The 10354-nt window shown below is 44.5% G+C and overlaps 2 protein-coding genes across 3 annotated transcripts in view; one reads left to right on the forward strand and one right to left on the reverse strand.

The window, feature by feature from the left end:
* BBS4 (Bardet-Biedl syndrome 4) overlaps positions 1-10354 on the reverse strand; it is a 164628-nt gene that overhangs the window by 23833 nt on the left and 130441 nt on the right. The gene's annotated exons all lie outside the window — the stretch shown is intronic.
* Positions 3526-10354, forward strand: part of ADPGK (ADP-dependent glucokinase) — a 35898-nt gene continuing 29069 nt past the window's right edge. Inside the window, exons 1-2 of the mRNA XM_014530390.1 lie at positions 3526-3582; positions 5622-5689. Coding sequence (XP_014385876.1) covers positions 3526-3582; positions 5622-5689 — 125 coding nt within the window. The remainder of the gene's footprint in view (positions 3583-5621; positions 5690-10354) is intronic.

A 10354-nucleotide genomic window follows, 5' to 3' on the forward strand; every position in this document is an offset into this window, starting at 1 on the left:
TCCCGGAGGTCCGCGGGAGGCCCCTGGGCGCTGGTCCTGGCTGCCTTCTGGGCGAGAAGCGTCGGACGTGTCCAGCCAGCCCCTCGGCCATTGCCGCAGGGACTCACCGGCCTGCCTTTTTCTCGTGGCTGACCTGCGCCTCTCCCGTGTGTGCGTAGTTCCGTCTTCATAGCCTCTTGGAAATCCCGCTCAGCCGGACCCCTTTCTGTCCGAGCCTCCTTCATTCCCCTTTCAGCTCTTCCTGCTCCTCTAGCGACTGCTCATTTGCAGTCCACATGCTCGTCCTGCTCACTGTGACAGCACTCTTCTTCCTCTTGCTTCTGAACTTCTTGAAGGAAGGAGTGCAGTCATACTTGTAACTACCGACTTTATTTCTTCATCCCCTGCTTCCCCTTCCTTAACGCTGTAGTGTGGAGACCAGCACTCCACAGAAACTCCTCTGAAAGCTCGCTGGTGACTTGTTGATGTTCACATTCAGCTGCCATTTTTCAGTCTCCACTATGGACTCTCCGCAGCCTCCCATGCCCTTCTCTGAATCTCATTTCTTACCAACCTAGTGATATTGCATATTTAGGATTCTCCCAAATCACAGTGCCTCCTTTCTTTGTATTCCTCTCCGGGAATGTAATTATTTCCTTTACATAAATTTAAGTTCCTGTCTCAGTTCAACTTCAGTTATCTTGATATCACCTCAAAAGCACCACAGAAAAACAGCCGTATACTATTAGTTTCTGTGATTGTTGGGGCCAGGAAGGCTAAGGTAGAGAGCAAAGTTATCCTGACAAATAATCTGTGTAACCTAGCATGGTGTCTACTTTAAAGAACATTCAAACGTTAGCTAGTATTTTTTATATCACCCATTCATTGTTTATTTAGATGTATCTACTTTTATCTCTTTTCTTCAAAGTTGGGCCCTTTTACCCACTTCCTTATCAGCTTCATTGGCCTCTCTGGCTTTATGCACATTAATTCATCAACTACATGTGTATCAGGTCCACACTAGGTTCTGAGGATACAGAGATGGATGAAGCAAGGTCCTTATCTCATTTGTTGGAAATACATATTCATTATTCTATTAGCTTGGGCTACTGTAACAGAATACCACAAACGGGTGCTTTAAAAACAGAAACGTATTTTCTCACAGGTCTAGAGGCTGATGGGCCAAGGTCAGGGTGCTTGCAAGGTTGCTCTACCTGTTGTGCAGATGGCCACCTTTCTGCTGTGTACTGACACGGCCTTTCCTCTGTGAATGGGCTTTCCTGATGTTTCCTCCTCTTAGGCCTATTGGATTATGGCCTCATTTAACCTTAATTGCTTCTTTAAATAGTATTTGTCTGCAAATACAGTCACATTTGTGGTTAGGGCTTCAACATATGAATTGGGGTCCGGGGAGGGGGTGGGGGTGCGGAGGCGTGACAATGCTGTCCATAACAGTTATGAGAAGTGCGTTGCTGAACTAGTAGTAAAAACAAGGTAGCTTGTGTCCCAAAGGATTACTCATTCTTTCTAGGATGAGGTTTCAAGAAGAAAAGCTCCATCTGAGAAGGGATGTTCCATTTGCTATTGCTATGTCACAAATCACCCCAAAACTTAGTAGCTTAAAACATGGTCATGTCATTTTATTTTATTATCTCTTAGGATTCTGAGATTTAACTGGGCTCAGCCAGGCGGTTCTCACTTGGGGTTGTGCAGTTTCGGTCATATGATGGCTGGGATCGGGATTATCTTAAAGGTTGATTATGGTTGTCAGCTGCAACTGGTTTTAAGGGGAGGGGACATAGAACAAACGTTGATGGGAAGAGTGTCAGCGTCACTTTGTAAAAAAGAACATGTGGAATGGAACACCATTTTTTTTTCCTAGTTAAAGCATTGTTTATGGAAGCAAAAATTCAATATCTGTTTTTTTCTCTTGGTTGGAAACAGAAAAATACATAAACAAAGCCATACAATGAAATATTATATAGCAGTTAAAATAAATTTAAAAAGAGCTTCATTTATCAATATCTTGTGAAAAAAGTAAACTACAGGCTATGCATCATGACATACCTTGTGGCCATCGTACTGACTTGCATGGGATAGCCCTGGAGAAGAAGTGGGATTTCTCCACATGGAAGTGGAGGAATGAATTCACCTCGGCAGAGAGAACCAAATGTGAAGAAGTACATAGTTTGGGAACAGCAAGTTGAAAGGTATTCTTTAAGAAGAGGAAGAAGAAAACAAAAAATGATTAAAAAAAATATATTAGGGCAAGGACCTTATGGTAGAGAAATGTCAAGAAATGATGCCAAGCCCTAACCGGTTTGGCTCAGTGGATAGAGCGTCAGCCTGCAGACTGAAGAGTCCCAGGTTTGATTCCGGTCAAGGGCGTGTACCTTGGCTGCGGGCACATCCCCAGTGGGGAGTGTGCAGGAGGCAGCTGATCGATGTTTCTCTCTCATTGATGTTTCTAACTCTCTGTCCCTCTCCCTTCCTCTCTGTAAAAAATCAATAAAATATATTTAAAAAAAAAAAAAAAGAAATGATGCCAAGAAGGGCCTTTTTGTATTTATTTATTTTTAAAATCTTTATGTTGAGAGTATTACAGATGTCCCCCATTTTCCCCCACATTGCCCCCCTCCACCCAGTTCCCACCCCGCCCCAGGCCTTCACCACCCTGTTGTCTGTGTCCATATGTTATGCACATAAGATCTTTGGTTAATCTCTTCCCCTCCACCCCTATTCCCCCTAGATTCGTCATTCTGTTATATGTTTCCATGCCTCTGGTTCTATTTTATTCATCAGTTTATTTTGTTATTTAGATTCCTTGTTCATTTATTTTGATTTTTAGATTCAATTGTTGATAGATATATATTTATTGCCATTTTATTGTTCATATTTTTTATCTTTTTTTTTGTTCTTCCTCTTCTTAAAGAATACCCTTCAACATTTCATGTAATACTGGTTTGGTGGTGATGAACTCCTTTAGCTTTTTCTTGTTTGTGAAGCTCTTTATCTGACCTTCAATTCTAAATGATAGCTTTGCTGGATAAAGTAATCTTGTTTGTAGGTCCTTGCTATTCATCACTTTGACTATTTCTTGCCACTCCCTTCTGGCCTGCAAAGTTTCTGTTGAGAAATCAGTTGACAGTTGTATGGGTGCTCTCTTGCAGGTAACTAAATGCTTTTTTCTTGCTGCTTTTAAGATTCTCTCTTTGTCTTTAACAATTGACATTTTAATTCTGATGTGTCTTGGTATGGGCCTCTTTGGGTTCCTCTTGTTTGGGATTCTCTGGGCCTCCTGGACTTATAAGTCTACTAGAGGTCCGGTGCACGAAAATTTGTGCACAGAGGTGGGGGGGCCCTCAGCCCAGCCTGCCCCCTCTCACAGTCCAGGAGCCCTCGGGTGTTATCCTACTGACTGCTTAGGCCCGCTCTCCATGAGGAGCGGGCCTAAGCCGCAGTCTAGCCTCCCTCTGTGGCAGGCAACCAGGCTGATCAGGGGAAAGCACTGCCCCCATCACCCCATTGCTGCTGCCACTGCCGGCCATGGCGGCGGTGAGGCCTGAGCCCCAAGCCTCACAGCCACCGGAGCCCATGGCTGCTGTGAGCCCATGGCTGCCGTGAGCCCCAGGCCTCACAGCCGCCGGGGCTCATGGCTGCCTAAGCCCAAGACTGCCTGAGCCCTGGGTCCTTGCAGCCACTGTGGCTTTGCCCGGATGGACGTCCGGAAGATGTCTGCCCTAATTAGCATATTACCCTTTTATTAGTATAGATTTCTTTCACCAGGTAGGAGAAGTTTTCTGTCATTATTTCTTCAAATAGATCTTCAATATCTTGCTTTCTCTCTTCTCCTTCCGGCACCCCCACAATACAAATGTTGGTATGCTTGAAGTTGTCCCAGAGGCTCCTTACATTATCTTCATATTTTTGAATTCTTCTTTCTTTTTACTCTGCTGATTGGGTGTTTTTTGCTTCCTTATATTCTAACTCGTCGATTTTATCCTCAGCATCCTCTATTCTACTGTTGAATCCCTGTAAATTATTCTTAATTTCAGTTAGTGTATGTTTACTTTCCAACTGGTCCTTTTTCATGTTTTTGAAATTTTCACTAAGATCCTTGAAAGTCTCACTAAGTCCCTTGAAGCTCTCAGTAAGATCCTTGAGCAACCTTATAACCATTGTTTTGAACTCTACCTAGTAGTTTTCTTGCTTCTATTTCATTTAGATCTTTTTCTGGAGATTTCTTCAGTTCTTTATTTGTGACATGTTTCTTTGTCTCCACATTTTGGCTGCTTCCCTGTGTTTGTTTCTGTGTATTAGGTAGAGCTGCTGTGTCTCCTGGAATTGGTAGAGTGGCCTTATATAGTAGGTGTCCTATAGGACCCAGTGGCTCAGCCGCCCCAGTCACCTGAGCAGGCACTCTAGGTACATCCCTGTGTGGTCTCTGTGCATCATCTTGTAGTTGAGCTTTGATTGCTGTTGGCATAACTGGGAGGAATTGACCGTTAGGCCAATTGGCTGTGAGGACCAGCTGCAACTGTAGTGGAAGAGCTGCTGTGCAAGAGACACCCCTCTGGAGCAGGACTTGCTTCAGTGGATTTTTAGTGCTCACTTAGTCTGCCCCTTGAATGTGTCACTTGTGGATGTGTAGAGTTGTAATCTGGTATGGTCTGAAGCTGACCACCAGGTGCATTGGCTCTAGGGCCTGCCAGGAGAAACAAAGTCAGCCACTGCTTGGGGCCACCCATCAGGAGCTAAAGAGCCATCTGCAGATGGCTGCTACTTGTATTGGGTTTGGAGGTACTCAGAGGAGGCCAAGCTGTGAAGCAAAGCAGGCTAATGCCTGGTCTTGGGCCTCTTATTGATAGGTATGGGGCCTGCTGATATCAGCTGCTGCTTGTTTAAGAGAGTTTAGGAAAGTCTGAAGCCTGAGCCAGGACAGGCCATTCTTATGGAAAAGCCACTGTAAATAACTTGGGTGAGGCTGCAAATTGGATTGGTGTGGTCTCAGGGAGTCACCAGGGCAGAGCAAACAGTGTGAGCCACGCTGTTGGAAACTCAGATATGGTTGCCAGTCAGCTCTGCAACGGGGGAAGTGTAAGCACAGGAACCTAACCTGTGAGCACTCCTGTCTGGAAGAAAACCACCCCCAAATTCTTGCCTTGATGCCAGATAATCCAGTTCTTCCCCAAATGTCCCAGGTTCCTTTCTAGAATGTGTCCCACCTCCCTGCACTGGAGCCCAGAGGGATGAGTCTGAGTAAGTCCATGTGCCAGCCCTTTAGGAGGAACTGCTGGGACTTCCACAGCCTCACTCAGCCACAATCCCTGCTGATTTTTAGAGCCCAAAGTTACGGGACTTCTCTTCCAAGCTCTGGAACCCTGGGGTGGGGGTCTGGTGTGAGGCTGGGGCCCCTTGTTCCTCATGGGCAACCTCTGCAGCCAGGATATCCCTCCTGATTAAAAAGATGCTGTATGTGGGCGTCAGACCAGCCCATTCCTTGCCTCCGCCCCTCCCACCAGTCTCAATGTACTTTCTTCTTTACTTCTCTAGTTGTAGGACTTCCATTCAGCCAGATTTCAAATGGTTTTGAATGATGGTTGTTCTGTATTTTAGTTCTAATTTTGATGTGATTGTGGGAGGCAGTGAGTACCAGTATTCACCTATGCTGCCATCTTAGTTCTCACCAAGAAGGGCCTTTAATATCAAGGTAGGTGATGGGGTTTTTTTATAATCAGGTAAATGATGCAAAATTCTTTGCTGAGAATAACAAGTGGGAATGTTAAAGATGGGTTTTGAGCAGTGGTTCTATCCTGTTTGACTGTTTCCCATCATTTTTTGTGGGTGACAGGCCTCTATTGGTAATATCTCTCATTACTCCAAGAGATTTTTATCCTGAAGATGGGGTTGTGCAGGAGAAGGTGCAGTACTTGTACCAGAATCCTGTTTGAGGTGTGTGTGATAGTTTGACTTACTAGGAGAATACACACACACACACACACACACACACACAATTTAATGTGATTCATAAGGAGGAACGTACTGAGACCCTGACTCTAGTTAAGAGGCCAATGTAAGGTCTGCGTGAAGGGAGAAAATAGCCTTTTCTTGCTTTCCAATGGTGCCAAACACATGAGATTTGATAGGTTGAAAGTGCTAAAGAAAGACTGTCAAAAATGACAGATTTTTAGTATTTAGGATCTTATAGCAATCTTCTATAGGTAGATACAGATATTGTCATCCAGTTTTCACAGATGAGTAGACTGAAGCTTAGAAACATTGATTTGCCCAAGACCACAATTAGCAAATGCCAGAGGCCCAACTCAAACCCATTTCTGGCCCCTCCATGTTCATGCCACAGTGTTGCTACTAAGAGATTAAGAAAAAGGAACAAGTTCTTGGTGCAAGGTAACCAGTTTGATTTCAAAGGAGGGGAAATTTACATGGTGTGGAATTGCAGGTAAACAGAGCCACAGCTGCTGACTACAAGAGGCTGGAGGTAGGAGCATATTGAGGAGTAGGGTTGGTTGCAGATTTTGGAGATGCCGGAACTTAGGTTGAAGCCAGAGAGTGGATAGCATCACCCAAGAAGAGAACAAGAAAGGAAGGTAAAGGCAAGGATGGCATTTGAGGAGGCACTGTCATGTCAGGGGTTGGTGGATCAGAACCAGAGAAATAAAGGATAAAGGAGTTTTAAGAAAATGGTCAGTGCCAAGTCCACCACCACATCTTTCTAGAATGTGTCCCACCTCCCCGCTTCAAATCGGACTCTGGTACCTAAGACTCATTGGGTGAATGATGAACCCCTCATCCTTGGGAACAATCCCTTTAATGTTCCCCCATACCTGGCTTCACCCTCACCTTTGAAACCTATTTTGCTCTTCTCCCCTATTCAAACACTCCATTCTGACTAGATCAGCATTCTTATGGTGTCCAAACACAAAGTTAATACCTTCTTCACATCTTTGCCTATGGGTGCTTCCTGCCTGGGCTCCAGTGTCAGATAAATCAGGGTTTGAAACTGGCTCCTCCATTCGTGGCCTTTGGAATGTTAGAGGACTCCTCTTTCTCAGAGGAAAGTAGTGATGACTACCCTCCTGTCTTATGACGTTTTGCAAATTGGTGTTATCTACCTGAAAATGCCTGCCTTCTTTCTCCAGAGCACCATCCAAGGGTCAGCTCTGGGACTATTGCCTCTTCCCTTTTGGATTTCTACAGTTCTGTACTTTGTAGTGATTATGATTAGCTCTTATAATATTTCAGGTGTGGTGTTACAGCTAAAAAGAACCCTAGGAAACATTTTACAGATGATGAAACAGAAGGGAAGTAATAATGTCATCAGTGGTCAAGGGGGTCTCTCTGGCCAGAGATAGTACTCCGCTTCCCCAGTTCTTGTCTTGCTTGTAGGAATGAATTCAAACAAGAGACAACAAATGGCAGCAAAAGCACACAGGATTTATTTGTAGGAAAAAAAATACACTCAGATAGGACCTGAGTGGGCAACTCAGCCGGCTGAATCCAAAGCAAGTGCCCTGCTTGGTTGGGTTTGGGATATTTATATCCCTAGACTGGAGTACCCCTCAGTAAGTCTCCCCCTCCCTTATTTCTCAACAGACACACACACACACACACACACACACACACACACACACACACAAACTGTATCTTTAAGCTACAAGTCTCCTTCATCTAGGGGTTATGCCACTGGTTAGACCACATCCTGGAGGGCTCTGAATCTTTCCTGCTCACATAGGGGCCTGCCACCTCCATTGTCTCTTTTCAGTTTGTCATGTCTCACACGTACTTCCTCCAAGTCCCAGCTGCCTCTCCCAACCTCTCCCAGCTTATATCTTTCTAGCTGCCTACTGTAACAATAAGAACCATTGCTGTGCCTTTAAGAAACTTAACAGTCTAGAAGGGAGAACTGTGTCCTCTTCCCTGCCCCCAACCCGTCTCTAATAATAGGCAAGGAAGCCCAGGCTTCCAGCTCCCTCTGCTTGCCCCTTCAGCCTCTTGTTTGGGCATTCAGCATCTGTTGTCTTGCTTTTATTTTCCAGTTATTTCTTCTGTGTCTATGTTTTCTCCAAACACATTGCAATCTTTTATATATTTTTTTACTAAAGTATGAAATTCTGCCTGTCATGTAAGCACAATTTTGTCTTCTGATTCTTTTGTCCCCTCCTTCCCTCCCTCTTTCCTAATAATGAAGCACCTTCACCTGTACACAGTGTGCTTGCTTACATTTTAGCATGCTGTTGCATGAGGTAAGTGCAGGGAAAGATTCCTGCTCTGGTTAAACTTTAATGATATATGTCTAGAAAGCACATGTAAAAATACTGAGTTTGGCACATAGTAGATGCCAGTGATCTTTTTATTTTTATAAGTGACCAAATACAAAGTTTTCCTCTATAAGATTGTTTTCCCCCTAGTATTCATGACATGATTGGGGAGGGGGGTGAAAAATGTTACTTTAGCCCTAGCCGGTTTGGCTCAGTGGATAGAGCGTCGGCCTGTGGACTGAAGGGTCCCAGGTTCAATTCTGGCCAAGGGCACATGCCCAGGTTGCAGGCTCGATCCCCAGTAGGAGGTGTGCAGGAGGCGGCCAATCAATGATTCTCTCTCATCATTGATGTTTCTATCTCTCTCTCTCCCTCTCCCTTCCTCTCTGAAATCAATAAAGATATGTATATATATTTTAAATGTTACTTTGGTACTTACATTTTTTAAACTCAAAATTAGCCCTGTTGTGTTTTGTCTTGTGTTGCAAAATATGTTGAACATTATTCTTTCAGATTTATTATTTTGTAACTTTTGCAAACTCAGTTTCCTCCATTATCATCATCTTTGAAGAATCAAACTTTGTTTAAGGTCTCAGCAGAACTAGATATGTAGGTGATGTGTTTATTGAAGTCATTACTAGTATTTCCAGTATCTGGGTATCTCTCAGTATCTGAATTTTTGCTGTCCAGACTCAGAACCCAAGTCCATTTGAATACACTTTCCAGATAGAACTGTTTGGTGGAAGTAGTATCCCTGGCTACCCAAACTCTCACTGTGTGAAACCTACTAAAGTCAAGGATCCCTGTGTTCCTACAAAGACTCTGCCCTACGAACATCTAATGTTGCATTTGTAGGAATACAGGACACTGTCTGAGGTGGAATTAGGACACGTTACAAGGTGTATTTGGTTTATGATCACATAAGGCTGTGAAAGAAATTTGTTTTAAACATATTTTTCAGCACCTGCCACATGCATGTCAATGTGTTTTATGCTCTAAAAGACATGCTAGTGCTTAGAGCCTTTCCAGTTGACCAGAGTAATTATGTGCCCTTGATTTTAAAAGAATAAGAATATTTGAGTATTTAAGTGTTTAAATTTTTGTAGACAAAATTCTTTCTTAAATATAGGCTCCATAGGGAAAGAACTAATAAAAGAATTCTTACCATAGGATGCAATCAGTTACTGTCATGAGGAGGGATGTGTCTCTTTCTCAACCTTGTAAGCCTTGAGTGTTGTAAATAATATCTAGCCTACATACAAACCTTTAAAAAGTGTTATTTGTTGCCCTGGCCTGTGTTTCTCAGTGGTTAGACTGTCGGCCCATGCATCCAAGGGTCACAGGTTCACGAGTCAAGGAAAGGCACATACCTGGGTTACACGTTCAATTCCCAGCACCAGTCATAGTGGATGCGGGAGGCAGCCAATCAATGTGTGTCTCTCACATCAATGTTTCTCTCTCTCTCTCTCCCTTCCTCTCTTCTACTCTCTCTGAAAATCAGTGGGGAAAAAATATCCTCAGGTGAGGATTAACAAAACAAAGAAACCAAAAAAATATTACTTGTCTTATCTAATAAAAGAGAAACATGCAAATTGACTGTACCTCCACTACACTCACAAGCCACACCCACAAGCCAGTCAGAGCGACTATATGCAAATGAACCCAACCAAGATGGTGGCCGGCAGCCACCAAGCTGGAGCAAACAGGAGGCTTGGTTGCCCCCGGCAATGGAGGAAGCCAAGCCCCCGCCTGGCCAGCTGTGGGTTCCACTCAAGGCAACAAAGTTTCAATTATAGAAGATAAATAAATCCAAGATACCTGCTTCCAGCCAGCCTCCACTGGGAGCTTGGGTGGCTGGGAGCTGTGGCCAGCCTGCAAACAGCCATCAGCCCCTCATCCAGGATGGCCACACCCTCATGGGGTGAGGGTCCCTGCTGGGGGGCTTGGTCAGCCTACAAACAGCCATCAGCCACTCACCCAGGCTGGCCACAGCCTCATGGGGTGAGGGTCCCCACTGGGGGCCTTGGCCAGCCTGCAGACAGCCCTCAGCCCCTCACCCAGGCTGGCCAGGCACCCCAGCGGGGACCCCCACCCTG

This window comes from Myotis brandtii, unplaced genomic scaffold (assembly GCF_000412655.1).
Source record: "Myotis brandtii unplaced genomic scaffold, ASM41265v1 scaffold74, whole genome shotgun sequence".
In the NCBI taxonomy this organism is placed as follows: domain Eukaryota; kingdom Metazoa; phylum Chordata; class Mammalia; order Chiroptera; family Vespertilionidae; genus Myotis; species Myotis brandtii.